Source organism: Vipera ursinii, assembly GCF_947247035.1.
Source record: "Vipera ursinii genome assembly, chromosome: 8".
Lineage (NCBI taxonomy): Eukaryota > Metazoa > Chordata > Lepidosauria > Squamata > Viperidae > Vipera > Vipera ursinii.
Genome location: NC_139519.1, coordinates 21,535,796 through 21,557,493, shown reverse-complemented (window position 1 = coordinate 21,557,493; position 21,698 = coordinate 21,535,796). Strand labels below are relative to the sequence as shown.

Genomic DNA, 21,698 nt, shown 5'->3' with positions numbered 1-21,698 from the left:
GATGCTGCAATGATTTTACATCAGTGATGACTTGGACCAGCACCAGTCTTTCATGGTGAAGACTTATCGATAGGAAACATGAAATTAACTAACACATGTGGACAATTTGCTTTCTGTAACCCAGAATTGCAGCCTGACCTAGTGCCATCTTTCCCAACACTGATCTAGCACCTTACTAGTTTCCAAAACTTAATCACAAACCCTCCATAAATAGAAGCTGAAGGCTCCTCATCCAAGGGGTTTGATGGGTCACAGTTCAGTGCTAGCAGAGTGGAATTATTTAATTATTAGCGATGTTCCAGTATCTAACGGGCTGCCACAAAGAAGAGGGAGGTCAACCTATTCTCCAAAGCACCTGAAGGCAGGACAAGAAGGAACGGATGGAAATTAATCAAACAGAGAAGGAACCTGGAACTAAGGAGAAACTTCCTGACAGGGAGAACAATTAATCAGTGGAACAGTTTGCTTCCAGAAGATGTGGGTGTTCCGTCACTTGTCAGACAGCCATTTGTCTGACATGGCATAGGATTTCCTGCTTGAGCAAGGGTTAGACTAGAAGACCTCCAAGGTCCCTTCCTACTGTGTTATTCTGTTAAATAAGCCAAACCTAGAGAAGTACCGCTAAGACTGCTGAAGTGAAATGTTGATTTTTGGATTTCTGAAATGGACCGGGAAGGACAGTCTGACAGTTCTTTTCTGAGGATTGTGGGAGGATTGTGGTCCTTGTGAGATGGACTGGAAATTAGCTCTAAGGAAGAGCAGTTGTGCTGCCTCTATGTTCCATAAAGAGGAATCTTCCTTTATCTCTTTCCCTTGGTCTCCATCAGGAGGGATGATGGACAAGCCTTCTCCGGAATCTGCATCTTTCTGTGGTTGACCAGCAGAAGAGAAAGGGAGGAAAGAGCCAGCAACCCCAAGTCATTTCCTTTTTTGCCGAAGGGCTCAGCCATATTGCAAATGCAGTGACAAGGAGACGCATCCCGGGGGTAGGCAAAAGGGTGGCCTAGGGTGGAAGCTTTGCTTGAAGGATTGGGTGCTGAGAAGTGGCACCCCCTGAACTGCCACCTGGCTGGCCTTGCTCTTTGATATTTTCTCCATCCGTCTGGGCAGGATCTGATCGCTGGCATTTCAGCTCTCTCCCTGCCTCTCTCCTTTCCTCTCCTCTCTGCTTTTTCTTCCCACCGGCAGCCAAGCCTCTTTGTAACTTCATCATCTCTCCCAAACGAGAGCGTCAGGGAGTGTGCGCATATGGGGAGAAGCGGGGGGGGGGGAGGGAAAGAGGCGAGAGCAGCAGCAATAACGGTTTCTCTGGGCATTCCCACCTGTCCTTTCTCCGTCCCATCCCGGAGGGACTTCTAGCATCGTAAGCTCGCTTGGCCCCATCGGAGCCAGTTGCTGGTTAATGCTTGTCTCGTGGGTGCCAAAAATAGACTCGCTGGCGGACCAGACTCCTGTGATGGAAAAAATGGTGATGTCATCTTGGGCCAATCAGCAACAGCCCAGCAGGGAGGATGCGGTGGTGGTGGTGGGGGGGATGGGCAGCAGCAAGAGAAGAGCACTTTTTAAATCTTTTCTTGAAGCTACTTTATGGCTCGTATGGAGAAGTCAGGAGCAAAAACCTTGCTGCAGATTGCAGTTAGAAATGGGAGATGGTTCATTGCTCACCGAGAAGAAAGTCATTAGGAATCCAGTCGTGGGACCCTGGAATCGGTTGGGAGGAATGCTTAGTGCAGGGGTCTTCAAACTTGGCCCTTTTATGACTTGTGGACTTCAGCTCCCAGAATTCCTCAGCCAGGCATGCCTGGCTGAGGAATTCTGGGAGCTGAAGTCCACAAGTCATAAAAGGGCCAAGTTTGAAGACCCCTGGCTTAGTGCTTTGCCCCATGGTAGTAACTAGTTTGGGGAAGTGGCTGCCATCCATTTATACTTTGGGATGAGGAACTGTGGTAAAGAGGGAGCAAAAATCTGCACACACACCCCCCCCCCGAAGTTTGATGGTTCAGATGGACACCAAAACAGTGGCTGTGTTCCCAAGTCACATGGATCACTTGAACCACGCTTTATTCAGTTTGGGCTTGATTTAGCTGACATGTCATTGGGCAGATTGTCTGCAGGTTTCTGCAACATGCAAAGCCCTGTTTGGAACTTTGCAGAACACTGTGACAGCATTGGCACGCAGTGAGCAAACAAAGAAAATGGACTGTGGCTTTGTGTGATGACCTGGTTTGCACAAAGGGTCATGATAATACCCGCGTTTCTGCCGCCGAGTCACGAATGACTATCCCACCTTAACCTCACCTGGTGCAGTTCCTCACTGGTTAAGTGGCTCAGCTTCTGCCAATAAACCAGCAAAATCACCCCTGGTTTGCTTCCTGCCACAGGATCTGTAGACTTAATATTTTATCAAGCGGGCTTCACATTCTGTGTTGCTGATCCTTGACACCTTACCTCATTCCCACCATCAGCTTAACTAGGTTTCTCACTTTGCATGCTGGGGCAAGTAACACTGTAAGGAGAAACAGAAATAAGGAGCTCATTTTTCTGAGAGCGGACCACTATATGGCACCCAGGTGTGCTCTGAGGGTTACTGAAATAAGAAACAAAAATCGGAGTGTAGGGCAGCATTCGGATCTTAAGTTGGCTTAGATCATGATGGTGGGAAGGGTTGGTGGAAGAGAAGGCCATTGGAATAAAGTCACCAGGGCAGTCCACAAGGCAACACTTGGTTTCAGGATCTGTTACTCCCACTTGTTCCTGGATGCAGCTGATTATCTAGGGTAGAGGTAGGCAACCTTGGCTCTTTTATGACTTGTGGACTTCAACTCCCAGAATTCTTGAGCCAGCCATGCTGAGGGGAAAGGGAGAGGTTTCTATGCTTAGCCATGCTGGCTCAGGAATTCTGGGAGTTGAAGTCCACGAGTCATAAAAGAGCCAAGGTTACCTACCCCTGGTTTAGGGGCACTTCAGGCTGGCTCCTGGCCAGTTTGGGATGGGGGAAGCTTTCCTGCTTGATCTGTAAGAAGAAATATGAGGGTCTGTATATCTCTGTTAGATCTTCTGAACTTCTTGCAACATTTAATAGTACAATTTTTGTTCTTCCTCAATGCATTTATTTGTTTAGAGAGCTTTTTCTGGTGATTTTAGTCCTATTTGGCTAAGCATTCCTCAAGGTGGTGCTGAAGGTGTAATGTACTGCTTCTTTGCTCCTGGCCCAAGGACTTTGCTTCGTGTCCATATTTTTAAGACATTTGTGGTCCATAATTTCTATGAGCTTCGTGTATCCATTGGGGAGATGTCCAAGTTCTTCTCTACTATAAAGTATGTTTAGTTCCATTTTTTTTTCAGTGATTGTCAAAGATTCTGGGGAGGTGATGTTCCTGTACTTTTTCCTCTGCAGAGTGAAGGACTGCCCATGGCTGAATAAGGTGAAGCTCAGCCAAGAATTTTAGGCAATTTTAGTTTGTGGCTAAAGGTCAAAGGGAAGGCAATGAAAAGAAGGACTAGGGGGTGACATGACAGCAGTGTTCCCATATCTCAGGGGCTGCCACAAAGAAGAGGGAGTCAAGCTGTTCTCCAAAGCACCTGAAGGCAGGACAAGAAGCAACGGATGGAAGCCAATCAAGGAGAGAAGCAATTTAGGAATAAGGAGAAACTTCCTGACAGTTAGAACAATTAACCAGTGGAATAACTTGCCTCCGGAAGTTTGAATGCTCCAACAATGGAAGTTTAAAGAAGAGATTAGACAACTATTTGTCTGAAATGGTATAGGGTTTCCTGCCTGAGCAGGGGGGTTGGACTGGAAGACCTCTAACGTCCCTTCCAAGTCTGTCATTCTGTTAACCCAAGGCAACTCAAGATCTCCTTGGTGAAACATAGTGGAAATACTGGATTGCCTGGATGGTACTCAGATGTTGAACTGCAACTTCTGGGGCCTCTAACCAGTGGGCATACTGTCTGGGGCTGTTTAGAGTTGTGATCCCACAATTAGTGAAAGACTCTACTGCAGCTCAGCATGATTTGTAAGCCTCTGTGCCTTCCCGCTTTGGAAGCATTAACAGAGATCTTATTTCTGCATCTCAACACAGGGAGATCCAATTGCAGATTTTATTTCAGATATACAGAGGTAGGATTCTAGGTTCTGGAGGGAATCCTTGGAGGGAGAGGCTGAAACGGATCCTTTGGCTTTTGGATCAGCACTGCTGATCAGTGACTTCCCCATCAAACACCCTTCCAGGAATGTTTTTTGGCCTGCGTTGCCAAGCGATTGGCTCCGAAGACAGATCCATTTATGAATGGATGCTACCAAGAAGAAAACCACTCCCGGTAGATATTATTAGGTGAGGCAAAAAACATTCAAGGAAGAAGAGTGAAGGAGAAGCCACGGGGCTTTTTGCTGATTCCCTCCCCCCCCTTTTCTCTGCCCACCCCTCCCTGAACTGAGAAGGAGAAAGAAAAGGGGGCGGAGGTAGGGAGAAAGTCACCTTGGAGCTATGCTGAAAGGCTCCCTTCAAATGCTGGGTGGATAACAAGCTCAGGCGGAGACAATCTTCCTAGAGGGTGGGGTGGGGTGGGCCTTTGGAGATGTCTACACCTTGCCTGGATAGAATCCCCCATCTTGCCTTCTGTATAAATCACTTTTTTAAAAATGCACTAACCAATGCACGGGTCCTATAAACGCAGGAACGTTTCTCCTCTCTCCCTCCATGCTCGCTTTCTTCGTCAAAAGTCAGTGTCACCTTGAAGCCTAACCTGCTGTGTGTAGGGGCGTAGATGTGTGTGTGTTTGTGTGTGTGTGTGTGTGTGTGAGAGAGAGAGAGAGAGAGAGAGAGAGAGAGAGAGAGAGAGAGAGAGAGAGAGAGAGAGAGATGTAATGAAAAAGCTGCACCATAGCATCTGTGACTGTTCCCAGTTAGGAAAAGAACCCATTCAAATGCTTCCTGAAGATGACCTTGATAGAAGGATGTGAGCTGTTAAGGAGAGACCATGTTGTGGCTTGGTCTGTGCTTCACAAAATGAAGATACTGAAAGAAAGGTGTTACCCACCTATGTTTCCTGATAGGTTTATCTGTGGTCTTCTTGAACAGAATAACAGAATAACAGAGTTGGAAGGGACCTTGGAGGTCTTCTAGTCCAACCTTCCTGTCTCAAGTAGGAAAGCCTATGCAATTTCAGGTAAATGGTTGTCCAATCTCTTCTTAAAAAACCTCCAGGTTTGGAGCACCCACAACTCCTGAAGGCAAGCCATTCCACTGGTTAATTGTTCTCACTGTCAGTTCTAGGTTGCTTCTCTCCTTGATTAGTTTCTATCCATTGCTTCTTGTTCTGCCTTCATGTGCTCTGGAGAATAGGTGATACACTCTTCCTGGATTCCTGGACTATGATCAGTTTAGCAATTTTAAAAACTCTCCAGTCTTAGAGAGGTTGGGTCAACTGCTGTCAGGATCTCAGTCACAGAGATTCCAGCTTCTCGTGGTTGCTGGTCTAATCTATCTTTTGGGATTGCACCGTACATTAAGCCATAAACTGACCAATTCGACCGAGCTGGTACATTTGAAGTCAACCAATATTTGAACAAGCTTGACATTCACCATGCCAAGCAGGTTTTACCATTGTAACTGCTAAATTTGTAGCTGATGGGTGATACAAACACAATTGTTGGATACAGCTGTAGCTGTAAATAGATTTTCTTCTTGGCTTAGGGAAAATGACTGAATCCCCCCCCCTTTTTTTCCCCCTTCGTTCCCCCCATTCCTTTTTCCCCAGGTGCCCACGGTTTAAGAGAGGAACCCGAGTTTGTGACGGCTCGTGCTCGCGAAAGCGTCATTCTGGGATGTGATGTGATCCATCCGGTGACGGGCCTGCCCCCTCCTTACGTGGTAGAGTGGTTCAAATTCGGTGTGCCCATCCCCATCTTCATCAAGTTTGGGTTCTACCCTCCTCATGTGGATCCAGAATATGCTGGTAAGTTAAAAAGAAATTATAGACTCCAAACAATTTTGGAATCAGTTTAATCAATGAATTTGTTTATTAAATTTATATATGCCGCCCATCTTGGCTACTTTAGGCAGCTTATCATCGCTCTTTAAAAACAAAACACCTGCGTAAACATCAAAACTTTAAAACAATAAATGCAGATGTTGCATTTAAATTTAAAAAAATAAAAAAAAATTGACCATGTTGGAGAGGAAGGGAGCAGAATGAGCCCTGGGAGGAGATGGGGGCCTTATCTAATCCATTAGCCATCTCCAAAATGACTTAGTGGTACCCCGTGCTAGTTGGCATAGCCATGTCTTCAAGCCCTTCCTGAAGGCTGAAAGGGTAGGTGCAGATCTCACCCCAGGACCACGATGTTTTAGAGGGCAGGAGATGTGGCTGAAAAGGCTCTTCTCCAGGACCCTGCCAGCTGAAATTCCTTGACCGATGGCTTCCACAGCACGGTCCTTCTGCCAGTGTGGTTGAGTTGGGCCAATCCCATTTGGGGTGAAACGGTTCCTCAGGTAGTCTGGACCCAGGCCACGAAGGGCTTTGAAGGTGACAACAAACACCTTGAATTGGAAGCAAACTGGCCATCAGAGTGGTAACTCAACTCTCACAGCTTCACTTGAAGAATACGGCTTTTAGGAATGTGTCCGTCCACCTGCTTCTGCTTTTGTGGCCTCCTTCTGAATCTTTCTCATACGGAGACTGGATCTATTGAACTCTGCCTTTCAACAAGTCCTCGTGGCAAAGGTGATTATACCGTCTTGCCTGCTGGTATCTCTGGAGCTGAAGGCTGTTCTCTAACCACCTTCTGGCTTTGCATCTGCTAGGGCCATGTGCTCGACTGTCTGTCTGCTAAGGCCCCAAGCTCTCAAGAGCATCCCTGACTCCAATCCAGGAATACTAATTAGATCAGATTGTGAGAAATAATAATAATAAATTCAGCTCCCTCCATCCCTCAGCTGTTTGAACGGCAGGACACCGGCAGATGATTTTTTTAAGACTACCTCCATCCAACAGATTTTAGTGATTTAGGGTGGTTGGATATTTTTCTCTCTCTCTTGGATCTCAGAATTGACTTGGTCCTTGGTGAGGGGTTAGCCATGGGGACTCTTTGGATATCTAGGATTTCTCCAGAATTTCTGGCCATGATGGGAAAGACTGCTGGGGAGCTGAATTCTAAACCTTTCGGAGTGGCTCTGCAGTTCTTCAGAACTAAGATCACGTGAAGTGTTAATACCACTTTACAATGCCTTGGTAAGGCCACACTTGGAATACTGCATCCAGTTTTGGTCACCACGATGTAAAAAAAGATGTTCAGACTAGAAAGAATGCAGAGAAGAGCAACAAAGATGATTAGAGGACTGGAGGCTAAAACATATAAGGAATGGTCGCTGGAATTGGGTATGTCTAGTTTAACAAAGAGAAGGACGAGGGGGGACATGATAGCAATCTTCCAATATCTCAAGGGCTGCCCCAAAGAAGAGGGAGTCAAGCTATTCTCCACAGCACCTGAAGGCAGGACAAGAAGCAACAGATGGAAGCTAATCAAGGAAAGAAGCAACCTAGAACTAAGGAGAAATTTCCTGACAGAACAATTAACCAGTGGAACAACCTGCCTCCAGAAGTGGTGAATGCTCCAACACTGGAAGTTTTTAAGAAAAGACTGGACAGCCATTTGTCTGAAATGGTATAGGGTTTCCTGCCCGAGCAGGGGGTTGGCCTAGATGACCTCCAAGGTCCCTTCCATTATTATTATTATTATTATTATTATTATTATTATTATTATTATTATTATTATTATTATTATTATTATCGTATTTGACTCTTTCAACTCTCTCCCACAGGACTTGACTTTGCTGCTTTTCTTCCTCGGTGGAGGAAAAATGTGGCAATTGAAAGGAAAGAGCACAGGAACACATAGCTTAGGAAGTGCATAAACACTTCAATCTCATCCCGTTTTCACGAGAAGGCTCAGTTGAGAAGGCTTTGAAGTTCTAGGCACCATTTGTCCTCAGATCTCCCACAGATTCCTAACCCTGGCAGAGTCTGGGATAAGGTTTACTCTGAATGTCCCGTGTAGTTTCTATGATCTTAATATTACTGTTAATGAGGGGGAAGGTTCGTTCTCCAAGCTTGTGGGTTGCTTTCCGAATGTTTCATTACCAGGCTAGGTAACATCTTCAAGCGGAGTTTAGGGGAATGTCAGGGTTACTGTTCAGGTGTGGGTGTGTCCAGTGTTATTGTTAAATCTCGGCAGAATAACGGATATTCTTTTTCTGTCTCCACTGACTTCTCTTCTGGACTGCTGTCTTCCAGGCCGCGCTAGCCTACATGATAAAGCCTCTCTACGCATTGAGCAAGTTCGCTCCGAAGACCAGGGCTGGTATGAATGTAAAGTACTCATGCTGGATCAGCAGTATGACACTTTTCATAATGGCAGCTGGGTACACCTCACCGTCAATGGTGAGTAAGGGATCTTCCTTGTTCCTAGAATTCTCTTTGGTTGCCTGCAAAATGTCTAGTGTGATCGTGACAAGTTCCCACTTGCCAGAATTCCCTACCTCCTGGTTCTTCCAAGCATCTCGCCATTGTTGGCTTCATAAAATAAGCCCACCTAACCCTGAGTTTGGATTAATAATTGTTGTCTAGCTTCTTACATGCTGGCTTCTTGTGAAGAATATGGCCTTTGGGTGAGAATATGGCACCAATGCACTAGCTACCTATTTTACACTCTCTCCCTGGCATACAACTGTTCACTTAGGAATTTGAGGCTTCTAGATGTTGCTGAGATAGCTTTCCAAGATTCATCCACCATCGACTGAGATGGTAGAAGTGCTGCTACAGCAAGTATGCAGCAGGTGACACCTTCCCAACTTTCCAGTATGTAATATTTTTTCCCCTTCCCCTGGCATTAACAACGCACAATCTGAAAAGATACAACCCCTTCCCCTTTCTTGCTCAGAACTGTCCTAGTTCAAAAGGACGTGAGAATAATCTACATGTCCATTAAAAACCCTCTGCTTTTGTACACAGATTAGCAAGTGAGCCAAAGGGAAGAACGATAGGATCTTGCCAAAAGAACGGGTGGGTTGTGTTGAATGTGTTGCCCATTTGTTGGTACTTTTCTGGCCACAATGAAAGCAGAAAAACAATAAACATGAGTTATGAGTTATGAATTATGCACACACACACATATATATATATATATATATGTCCTGCCTCCCAGTGATATGTTTCTACAGTAACACTGAATGGCTACTTAAACTCTGAATGAAATGCACATTTATAGAGTAACTCAGAGGAGGTTGTAATTTTCACTTGACCCAGCTACTAAATTCCTTTTCTGATGCTCTGGCGATAAGGAGTACATTTATGAGAATGATAAGTGAGAATGTCTTTTTGGAGAGCAAAGCATCTTCCAGAAATATGTCTTTCCCACTGCCTCTTTGTCCTCTCTGTTTTCAATGGCTTCTCCCTTTTTAAGGAGATCATCCAGGAAGGCAAACCTGGATGGAGGTGTTGTTGGTACGTCTAGGTCAGGATGTGGGTTTTGCTGTGCACCAAATCACAGAGGTTCTGGCACCAGATTGGGTGAACAGGAGAAGGTGGCTCTTAGGCGTAGTCTTAATGAATATGAACCCCTAATAAAGGAGACTATTTGTAGTTCAGGGTTGACATGAGAGGGTCCTTGGTGCTCTCTGAGCTTGCTTCTTTTCTTGAAGATGTTTCATGACCCAAACTAGGTAACATCATCAGTGCTGGAAGGGAGTGGGGTTTGCAGGGAAGAGGAGGAGGAGGAAGAGGAGGAGGAGGAGGAGGAGAAGGAGCAGAACTTGGTGTTCTTGGTGTTCTCTGAGCTTGCTTGTTTTCTTGAAGATGTTTCATGACCTAAACTAGGTAACATCATCAGTGCTGGAAGGGAGTGAGGTTTGCAGGGAAGAGGAGGAGGAGGAAGAGGAGGAGGAGGAGAAGGACAAGGAGAAGGAGCACAACTTGTTCTTCTTGGTGTTCTCTGAGCTTGCTTGTTTTCTTGCAGATGTTTCATGACCCAAAATAGGTAACATCATCCGAGCTAGTCCTGAGCAGCACTGGTGGTGTTACCTAATTTGGGTAATGACTTGTCTGCAAGAAAACAACCAAGCTCAGAATATGAACCAGTTGTCACCTCTTTAATAGCTCAGATCAGGAGATCACCGGTTCTGAATTGCTGAGGAAAGAAGGATGGGAATGTCCCGTGCCTAAATTAAACCCCTTTCCCTGAGAACAAGAAAAACAACAGCGCCTCAAGAACAGCAGAGGACGATCAACCTGGGCTTGTTAACTTTTAATAGGAGCCTTGCACTCCTCCAAGCAGCCCTTAATATGTATTTTTGAAGTATTGGCGTGCTCACTGGAGCAGAGCATGTTCTTTGTTGCAGTCTTAACCTTTCAGCAGTGGCAAAGCTCTGGAGCGTTTGCTAGATGATCACGAGGCCAGGACTTTTGCTTTAAAGACACCCTAAGGACACGTACGGCCTGTTTTTTATTATTATTATTATTATTCTTGATCTAACTAGCTGAATCGCTAAACTCTTCTTTGAAACGAAGAAAATATTCAACACACCAGTCAGCCAGTATGGAAGGCACTTTGTCAACACAAGCCACAAAACAGCCCAAAGCACCTATTCTGGTAGAGAGGAATTTCCTGAAGGTGGGCTTAAGCATGAGTCCAAAAGCTCAGAAGAGTAAATCCCTAATCCCGTTGATCGACCCAAATTTGGGTTTGAAGGAAATATTCCCTGCAACTCATTTGGAGAACTTGAATGGCCCAAAAGACGGCTTTGGGAAAGAAAGAGCTAATTCTTTAGTTCCTTTCTTCTCTTCTTTCACCTCGACGTCGCCAGTGCTTAATGAAAAAAAATCAGATTTTTGCTTGCCTCCGCAGACTTCTTATATATTCCGTATCTGGAGGATTGGAGTCGTATTTGGGGCAAATATAAGATCCCTTAACACTTGCGCTCTCAGATCTCAGTCATAAGCATATAAGCCATGCCTTAAGACAGGCAATCCTCAACATACCACTACAATTCTGGACCAGAATTTCTACTGCTAAGCAAGGAGATGAGTAAGTGACCCACACGCAATTGCACAACCTTTTTGCCCCCACGGTTGTTAAGTGAATCACTGCTTGTCAGAAGCTGACTGAGAAGGTTGCAAATGATGGTCCTGTGACTCCAGGGGCGGGGGCTGCATCTGTTGTAAATACATTCTGGTTGCCAAATGGCTGTAAGTCAAGGACTTCCTATAGATCAGATCTGGTCCCATCTGGTCCACCTACTGTATCAGGAAGCCCACCCATCTCCCAAACAGATGGGCCCACTGCCATCAAAGCTAATAGCAATAGATCCGCATGACTTCCCAGAATTGGTTCAACTCTATAGATGGGGGTTATTAAGAGCCAAACAACCTTTGTTTTTTGGGTGGCCTCTAGAATTTTGCAGGATTCCTTTGCGGATACATTTCCAGTAGCAAAATTGCCAAGTCCAGGGTGTCTCTCTCTCAACTTATTTTAAAACTCTGCCCCTCTGAAAATAAAAATAAAAATGCCCATTTCTCTCCTAGTGAGACCCAGCTAAGAGGATGAATACTTTGATTTTTGTTTTCCTTTTGCCTGCCTATGGTGTAATCTTTTGAATATTTACTGGAACACGAGCCCCAACGTGTTCAGAGGGACGTGCAGCCAAAGAAATGGGCACTGCCAGCACAACACAAGCCACTTACAGCTTTCCAGAAGTTGCTGATCTATAATTTGTAGCCATCTTGGCTGTGGTTATGGGAAGGGGTGGATGGACAATCTCTGGAGTGCAATTCTTAATATGTAGACCCTGCAGTTGATTCCTCCTGTGTGCATCAGTTGTGATGCTGTTACGCATCCCATGTTAAGTAGGTCAGCACTTACCACCGGGAGGATGATTGTGGATTCAGAGTCAGAGTGTTATTTAATAGCGAGGAAGTGATTAGGCATGCAAATCTGCCTGTAAGTGCAAAAAAAAGAACCTTTAGAAGGCAAATGAAATGACACACACACACACACACACACACACACTCACACACACGCACACTCATACACACACACCTTCCAGCTTCTCAGAAGCCAATGCTGTACATGTATTCAGAGAAGAGACCCCAAAATGCTCAAAGCACATTCGGCACAACTAGACATACATTTTGTCTAAGACTTTCCCAGCTGGGCAGTTGTTAGCTAAGAGTGTGCCGCACTGTGGACGTGTGATGGAAGTGAAATTCATCAGCCTAGTCTAGATGTGCAAATAGAATAAATCAGAAGTAATGAAACCAGTCCTGTGAATTTACACCCCCAGGGAATAGGATGCTGTAATGGCCGAAATTCTGTAATTTTATGCCATAGTTTTTGAAGTCCTCGAGTTACAAGCGTTCATTTAGCGAGGGTTCAAAGTTATGACATCACTGAAAGACTGTTAACGACTGTTGCAGCATTCCCAGAGTCACATGATCAAAATTTGGGAGCTTAGCAGACAACTTGTGTTTGCAACAGTTGCAGGTGGTGTGACTGCCATTTGCAACCTTCCCAGCTGGATTCGCTTAACGACCGTGTGATTCACTTAGCAACTGCAGTGATGTGCTTCACCATGGCTTAAATATCATAAAAATCAGGTAGGGCTCATTTAACAATTGCTTTGCTTAGCAACAGAACATCTCTTCCAGTTGTGGTCGTAAGTCGAGGTCTCTCTGTAAAATAGGATTGGCATGAGGCTTGGGAATTCTGGGAGTTGAAGTCCACATTTCTTGAAGTTGCCAAGGTAGAGAAACGCTGCTGTATATGAATGCAGTTGTTCCTAAATTCTTTTCCCCTAAGCAACGCAAGCTGTTTTTCCTCTTCCTGGAACAAATTACGCTGACTTTAAGAAAATGAACTGTTCTGCTACCAGGAGTCCGTTCTTCTTCTTCTTTTTTTAGCTGATGTTGCAGAAATGTCTTCCTCGGAAATTGGATTTAACAACTATTTACAATTAGGCTGGGATCATAATTGGCAAGAGCTGGTTTAACCAAAAGGGAGATTAGTATCTGCATGGTCGTGCCTCTGCGTGTTTCGGTCGCCTTCCTCTAAAGTGAGCTTGAGCCGCGCCTGTCCATCTTTTATATTAACCAAGTTCCTTTGTCTATCGAGTCAAATTATCCAAAATCAAGTGGGGGTGGGGAAGACAAAACGAGTGAGGATTTTCTGTCCAAATGTCTCACCAGTATCAATGACATCAACTTCCATAAAGGAGTGCACCTTGCTCCTGAAATTGCTGAACCCATAATTTAAAATTATTTGAAGTTTTGCAACGGTTTCTATTTACATTAAAGTCCTTCTTCTTCTATTCCAGTGCTTTGGATTTTAGACGTGGGGGATTTGGGCTTATTTTAGGGAACCCCCCCCTCCTCCCACATCAGTTTTCTGTTTTTCTGGCTTCATGAGGATTCAGGGCCCTGCCTATGGTTTAGCGAGAGCCGATTTGGTGTTGTGATTTATCAACAGGGAGACTGCGAGTTCTAGTCCTGTTTTAGGAACAGAGCTAGCTGGGGAACGTAGGGACAGTCCCTCTTTCTCAGCCCTGGGGGGGGGGCGTGGGGGTGGGGGTGGGAAAAAGGCAGAATTAAGCCAGTTCTGAAAATCTTGTTTTTTTAAAAAAACACACAACTAAAACAGGCAATCGCCAGAAGTCAACACTGAACCAACACCTACAAAATGGCTCAGAGCTTCAGGTTGTTTATACCTGTTGTAGGAAGTAGGCCTAAGCCAGGGGTAGGCAACCTTGGCTTTTGTATGACTCGTGGACTTCAACTCCCAGAATTCCTGAGTCAGCCATGCTGCTGACTCAGGAATTCTGGGAGTTGAAGTCCACGAGTCATCAAAGAGCCAAGGTTGCCTACCACTGGACTCTAAACAGCTAAACAACAAAGCAAGGTACAGGTTGCTCAAACCTCTCACGGAGGTAGCTACAACAATTCCACCTGACCTGTTTACCCTGCAGGTAGTCCTCGGTTCACGACCGCGATTGAGCCCCACATTTACGTTGCTTAAGCGAATTCTGCCTCGTTTTACGGCCTTTCTTGCCACAGCTGTTCAGTGAATCACTGTGGTTGTTAAGTTAGTGACACAGTTGTGAAGGGCATCTGGCTTCCCCCGTTGACTTTGCTTGTCGGAAGGACGCAAAAGTGGGGAAATCACATGCTCCCGGGACACTGCGACCGTCATAAATATGAGCCGGTGGCCAAGCACCCGAATTTTGACCATGTGGGATGCTGCTTTTTTCAATGCCGTCGTAACTTTGAACGGTCACTAAACCAACTCTTAGAAGTCAAGGACTGGCGGTGTTTTCTCCGTTATATACTGCTCAAAAAAAATAAAGGGAACACAAGATAAGACATCCTACTATTAAATACAGTACATTGTGTTGTTTAAGTGTTCCCTTTATTTTTTTGAGCAGTATATTTCAAAAATTAGAGAGAACGGATGGTCATTTGGTTGCTCAGTTTTGGGTGCCTTCTATCCTATTTTTTCCCCCTTTCCCAGGGCATTTCTATTCTTATTTGAAAGAACTTTCCTTCTAGCATCTGAAGCCCAACCAACCAAAGATGGATTACATATTACTGAGTGTAGATAAGGTTGGCTCCTTTTAAAATTGGAAGGAAAGACATTTCTCCTAGCATCCATCTCTCTCTTTCTCTCTGTGTGTGAAATTCATGAAGCTCTAAAGCAGGAATTGTGTGGTCACAAAGCAGTTACCCGTAACAGCTTTTACAAAGCTACATGGCACCTTGTTAGCACAGGGGAGCCAGTTTGGCCTCAAGCTGGAAAGCAGAAGGCCATGAGTTCAATCAAGTCCCAGCTTAGCTAGGAAAGCTGCTGGGTGACTTGGGGCCAACCTCCAGGAGACTGGGAGTTCTAGTCCCGCCTTAGCCATGAAAGCCGGCTGGGTGACCCTGGGCCAGTCACTCTCTCTCAGCCTAACTCACCTCAAAGGGTTGTTGTTGTGTGCAGAAAATAGGAGGAGGAAGAGGTGCTGGATACATCCACTTCTTGGAGATATTTGTTAAAACATATTAAAGGCAGGACACAGGCAAGTAAAATAAAATACATAAAAAATCAGAATGGCCCCCTTGGTTGTGTTGAGAGTGCAAAGAGCAGGGATCCCTGTATTTTCTGTGCCAGAGCAGCAGATCTAAAGTGAATTTGTGTTGGTGTCCTCGAACCACATAGCCTAGGACCAAATGGTGTCATCTCTGTCTCTTTTTCCTTCCTTCTCCTTTGTCTTGGCAGCTCCTCCCACTTTCACAGAGACTCCCCCCCAATACGTAGAAGCAAAGGAAGGAGGCAGCATTACTCTAACTTGCATGGCTTTTGGAAACCCTAAGCCAACCGTCACCTGGCTGAGGGAAGGAGAATTTTTGGGTGACAACAACAAATACCGGGTAAGTTTGTGTCTTGGAAAGACGACTGACAGTCCTTGCACATTCGGAGGCACTGTGGTGGAATGTAGTCTGGATTCCCAGGAGGGAGGGGGCTGCATTCCAGAGGACCAAAAGACAGCAGAGCTAAGATGGTTTGGCTGGGAGGAAGAGAGTCAGGAACGCTCCTCCCTAGTAATTCTCTTGAGTGATGCAAGTAGTTGCTTTAGTTTGGCAAGATTCTGTCTATAGGTGAGGAACAATTAAGGAAACTGCTTAGAAGTAACTCTGTGTGTCTTTCCTGATTCATGGAGCCTGGCACAAACTATCAAGACTATTCTTTAGATGGCAGCATAAAACATTTATTCAAGCCTATACACAAGAATCTGGTCAGCTAAAGCTCAACACTAAATTGATGCCAGATAAGGGTCAACGGAATTGAGGAGGGGTTTGGGCTTGTACTGTCTGCGGAAACGTATCGATTCTAGACTGATGACTTGTTTAACTCCACCTCCAGGTCTCCCTGCTGTCCCTCACATGCAGCAGTCTGAGGACCAGTGTTTAATTTTGCCACTCCCTGCTGTAGGTCTGACAATAGCGATAGCACTTAGAGATATATACTGCCCCATAGTTTTTTATAACACTCTCTGAGCAGTTTACAAAGCTCAGCCTATTGCCCCAACAATCTGGGTCCTCATTTTACTGACCTCGAAAGGATGGAAGGCTGAGTCAACCATGAGCTGGTCAGGATCAAACTTCTGACACTGGGCAGAGTTAGCCTGCAATACTGCATAACCATTGCACCACGAGGGCTCCTGGTTTCAGCGTTTATTGACACTGTCACTGCAGGGTGTCTTACGTAGTTCCATAGTGGGTTTTGTAGTCCATGGATTTTATGCATAGAAGCTTGCCTTGAAGTGACCTTTGGCCTTTTCAGGTTACTGACGGGAGTCTGACAGTTACGTCCATCAGTCGCAATGACAGGGGTGCTTATACCTGCCGGGCCTATAGCATCCAGGGAGAGGCTGTGCACACAACACGCTTGCTTGTCCAAGGTAATTTGTGGGCTGGATCCCTTCACATTTTCCGATCTTGCACTACTTCTTTGAGTTGTTCTATGCTCTGGCAGGTGCCAGCTTTGATGGTGGGTTGATTAATTAATTCAGCCACATTCTGCCTCTTATGTCCTACTTCAACTGCTACCCCCCCGAGGGGTTAAGGATACAGCTCCTGGTATCGCTCACAGTTTAGCTGAAGAGCTGAGCGTACAGGGACCTGTTAGGTGCCTCGATCCCCACAGTCTGCTGTGATTGATCTTTGCGTGAACTCTGCAGCTCCCGCTTATGAAGTCATCTTCCTTTTTCATCTGCTGAAGTAACTGTTTGTTTCTTGCTTTCCCACAGGACCCCCTTTTATCGTTTCTCCCCCGGAGAACATCACAGTTAACATCTCCCAAGATGCAATGTTCACCTGCCAGGCGGAAGCATATCCAGGCAACCTGACCTATACTTGGCACTGGGAAGAGGACAACGTGTACTTTAAGAAGTGAGTCCAGGCTTGGATCTTAGATGTTCCAACTCACGGATATACCAACCGATGCCACCTAGGGATATCCTTGAAAATTGAGGGGGAAATGGAGATTGGAGAAATATTCCCCTTCTCTCTTTTCCTGGTCCTTAAGGAAATCAAGTTTGGGTATTTAATTGAGGAAAAGCATTGTGGTTATTATTCCCAGCCTGTGGTGGTATGAGGGTCATCAGATTCGCAGAGCCTAGAGAGTAGAGAAGGATGAAGGCAACGCTTTCTTCACAGAAAGTGACTTCATCAAGGAGAAACTTAATATAAAACAATACCTAGTTTGATACTGTGCGCCCACTTCTTTCCTTGTTCTCATCCACTTGCAGCGACCTCAAACTAAGAGTACGGATTCTGATTGATGGGACACTGATCATCTTTCGGGTCAAGCCTGAAGATGCCGGGAAATACACCTGCATTCCAAGCAACAGCCTTGGCAGATCACCTTCGGCCTCTGCCTATCTGACTGTGCAATGTGAGTTGCAAGCAAAGTTACTAGCTGTTGCTCTCTCCGTTTGCCTCTTTTGACAAAACGAATGCTAGCAGAAATGGCTAGCTGATAGGAGGAAGGTATGAGAAAAAAAACAAACCCTATATATTCCTATTTAGGAACAATGATCATGGATCCACTAGAACAGGGGGCCCCAACCCCCAGTCCGTGGACCGGTAACAGACCGTGACATGCCAGCAACCGGTCCACACAAACAAACAAAAACCCATCTGTGGGATGCAGGCAGCACACAAAACCACGCACTCTCCGGTCCATGGGAAAACCTTTCTCCACGGAACCGGTCCCTGGTGCGGAAAAGGTTGGAGGATCTCTGCACTAGGAGGATCGAATTATTCCTGGATTTGAATTTACAACTTCCTATGTGTTTTGAGAACTCCAGGGGGCGCCAAAGATGAAAATGGGCTGACCTTTAAAGCTATCTTAGATATTTCTCCTAAGAAGGATATCTCCATTTTCGGGTTGAATTTTCATGCTTACGAGAAACAATTGTAGCAGTTCAAATAGATTAGACCCCAAGTCACTGATCTGATTCCAATCGCTTTTTGAAATCTTTCCCTGTCTTTATAATTTTGCCAAACCTGGAATCTTCACGTTGTCTTTAAAAGTCCCTCTAGCTAGCCCATTCTGGAGTGACTGTGCCAAAACAGGCATCTGTTTGTCCTATACCTGGCATTCATTGTAAATAGTTTTCTACCTCTGCTGTTTTCACAGAAGGCTTTACACCTGCTAAATCTGTGTGGGAAGCATTTTACTGAAAACATTTTTAAAACCAGGCTAAATATTTTAGTGTTGATCGTGGAGGTGAGCGACAATGTAGACACTTCTATTTTCCAGCCCCCAAATATATATTTCTTAGAGCTAAGTGCAGATAGGGGAAATTCAGTTTCCAAGCCTGAAGCTTCGTGCAGATGCTAAGTGATATGCTAATGGCTTTGGAAGAGATAATGAGTCTGAATATAATAGTCTTTGGTGGCAGTAATGAATATTACTAAATTAGCATATGGGCTTTGGAGGCCATTAAAAAAAACCCCATTACTATTGTTTTCCCATTCCTTATTTTAGGGAGGCTGCCGTAGAAATAACGTGTCTTTCAACCAGTCTGGAGACGAGCAGAGAAAAGTCCAGATGTTTCATAAAGACATGATTACACTTCTTCGTAACTTCTGATTGCTTCCATTTCAGATCCTGCCAGGGTGGTGAACATGCCACCCATTATATACGTTCCAGTGGGGATTCATGGATACATCCGCTGCCCGGTTGAAGCTGAGCCACCCGTTTCTCTGGTCAAATGGAACAAAGATGGACGCCCTTTGCACATTGAAAAGGTATGCGTGGACTACTTATTTTCTTTTTTAGGAATGTCAAACGTGGGGTTGCATTTTTCTCCCCTCCTTCCTCCAGAAAGCTCAAGATTTCATGCAAAAGGATCCCTTTGCCCTTTCATCTTCACAGCTACCTTGCGAGTTAGTTGGTGTGAAAGGAAGGTTCTGGGTCAAGATTGCGAGAACTGAGTGTGCCTATTTTAATGAAGAGAAGGACGAGGGGTGACATGATAGCGGTGCTCTGATATCTCGGGGGCTGCCACAAAGAAGAGGGAGTCAAACTCTTCTCCAAAGCACCCGAAGGCAGGACAAGAAGCAACAGGTGGAAACTAAACAAGAAGAGAAGCAACCTAGAACTAAGGAGAAACTTCCTGACAGTTAGAACAATTGATCAGTGGAACAACCTGCCTCCGGAAGTTGTGAATGCTCCAACACTAGAAGTCTTTAAGAAGAGATTGGACATCCGTTTGTCTGAAATGGTATAGAGTCTCCTGCTTGAGTTGGACTAGAAGACCTCCAAGGTCCTTTCCAACTATGTTATGCCTAAGGATGCCCCAAACAGGACCTTGCATGGACAGTAGTGCCCTTGAAAGTTTGGGACCTGCCCTCCACCACACCCCAACCAGAGGTTTTGGGTGCTCCATCACTGGAGGTTTTTAAGAAGAGAGTGGACAACCGTTTATCTGAAATGATATAGGGTCTCCTGCTTGAGCAGGGGGTTGGATTAGAAGACCTCCATGGTCTCTTCCAACTCTGTTATTCTGTTATTACCCTATTGTACCCTAACTTTCATAAGTGAATTTGAATCATGCCATCTTTAACTGCTTAACTGAGAATGGCGATGTTTAGTTCTGAGCTGTAATCCATTATCCACTTCCTTGGTATGAATTTCATTCATTGTTGTTTCTGTATTTGGAAGGCAACAGTGTTTGATTAATCAGGTTCACAGATGAACAACTTACCTGGTAGAAATGTATCTCCCATTTATGGATCCTCAAATTATTTATCAGCAGATAAAAGATCCTCTTTAATGAGACTTCATTCTACTATTATCTTGGTTTAAAATTCCTATTGAGGACTTCATCCTTCTAAATGTTTAAGCGAAACACTCAATATTTAGAATTATTTTTAAAATATTAACGACGTAAAGACGAAGCTTGTTTTAAATACAGGATCATTCATCAATATGCCTTTCATCTGAACACAGCTAGTCTAGCTGATAAGAGACCAAGCCAAACCAAAGCTCTAAAAGCTGATTAATTTCTACCCAAGAGATTTCTTCACATGCTTTATTCACCTATTGAAACCAATGATTATTTTTAAAGCATAATATTTGATCAGATTTCATTCCCTTGTCTTCCCCCCACTTAAAGGAACAGCATCCTTTTCTGCACTGAATCTCTGTTGAGATTCTTGTAACATGGGTGATTAGTAATAAAGCTTCTGTTTGAATATTCACAAGTGGTTCTGGATGCTTGTGCCTGACAGGGGTAGATTGAATTATTCTGGTCCAAGCAATAACTCTGATGAATTAAACAGGGTGTCAAGTGCAGGAAATCTGAAGATCCAGGCAGTTCAAGTGAATATATAGATTTATTTCAAACTTAAGCTCTCTACAATAATCTGAACTACAAATGGACAAAGTTAATTGGAGGTAGAAAAGAGTCAGTGGAATTCAAAGTGGGCTGGATTTAGATCCCTTGTGGGTATGGAAGGACTTGAGACTGATGGTGCGTTTGACCCCTCCCTCAGGCTTAACCTGGTCATCCCTTACACATGGATGTCTGCCATAATCTAATTTCTTCCATTGTTTTGGCAGTATTCAGGCTGGAGTCTTCTGGAAGATGGGTCAATTCGAATAGAAGAAGCAACAGAAGACGCTCTTGGCACATACACCTGCGTGCCTTATAATGCTCTAGGGACTATGGGCCAATCGCCCCCTGCCCGATTGGTACTGAAGGTATATCATTGGTTGATGTATTCCTTTTGGCTCTGTGAATGTGACCATGCATGTATGCATGGCTACTAGCAAAGGGCCCAGGTTTGCCCTGTGCAGTAGCGAGATATAACTTGCTGTGATAGTTCTGGAATGTTCCAATGCTGTCATACATCAAGGGGGGTGGAGATATTTACAGAGTAAAACTGTAGAAAAAGGGGCAGAACCTGGGGGCAGAGTTAAAAGAGGGATCAACCTAGAATCCCTACGTAGCCAAAAGCAAACTAAGGCCAACGTCCCCTGAATTTTATTGATCCTTATCTAACTCCACGCAGGCACTGAGAAAATTCTTGCGCATAAGATTTGAGCAATAAATCAGTTTAATTGGGTCTTTGTGCATGGACCCGATCTTTCAAAAACTGAGATGTTTTAACTGGTAGTAAACATTATTGCCTGTTTATTCAAAGCAAAACCATGATTGTGGTTAATGGGAAGTTCTTTTGTCTAGAATGATCTCTGTTGCTGATATGATACAGACGATGTGCCAACGATTCAACTGTGCATTAAGCTGACCTAATTGATGGCACTGATGGCCGTTGGGGGTTGAGGCATTTTGTAGAAAAGAAAGCAATTTTCTTGAAGTTGATCAGCTGTTCCATTAGTGCAGTCTGCATGTTTGCGTGTATGAGAGTAGCGTGAGTGAAGTGCATGCTCATGCAAGGGGTGAGGTTTGAGTAGGGAATTGTGCATGGTTGAAAGAAAAGGCCCTTCACACACATCAAGCATCATGCTTCCCCTTATCTGTGCATTTAGATCAGGGTTTCCCAACCTTGGCCGCTTTAAGACCCGTGGACTTCAACTCCCAGAATTCCTTAGCTAGACAAGGTTGGGAAACCCTGACTGAAGATGGACCAGGGTT

The 21,698-nt window shown here is 44.8% G+C and overlaps 1 protein-coding gene across 1 annotated transcript in view; it reads left to right on the top strand.

Annotated features, from left to right (window-relative positions):
* IGSF9B (immunoglobulin superfamily member 9B) overlaps positions 1–21,698 on the top strand; it is a gene marked incomplete at both ends in the record, with an annotated part of 66,041 nt that overhangs the window by 15,202 nt on the left and 29,141 nt on the right. Inside the window, 8 exons of the mRNA XM_083368817.1 lie at positions 5,764–5,961; positions 8,299–8,445; positions 15,308–15,459; positions 16,373–16,490; positions 16,839–16,980; positions 17,340–17,485; positions 18,704–18,846; positions 20,663–20,803. Of these exons, the coding sequence (XP_083224943.1) occupies positions 5,764–5,961; positions 8,299–8,445; positions 15,308–15,459; positions 16,373–16,490; positions 16,839–16,980; positions 17,340–17,485; positions 18,704–18,846; positions 20,663–20,803 (1,187 nt within the window). The remainder of the gene's footprint in view (positions 1–5,763; positions 5,962–8,298; positions 8,446–15,307; positions 15,460–16,372; positions 16,491–16,838; positions 16,981–17,339; positions 17,486–18,703; positions 18,847–20,662; positions 20,804–21,698) is intronic.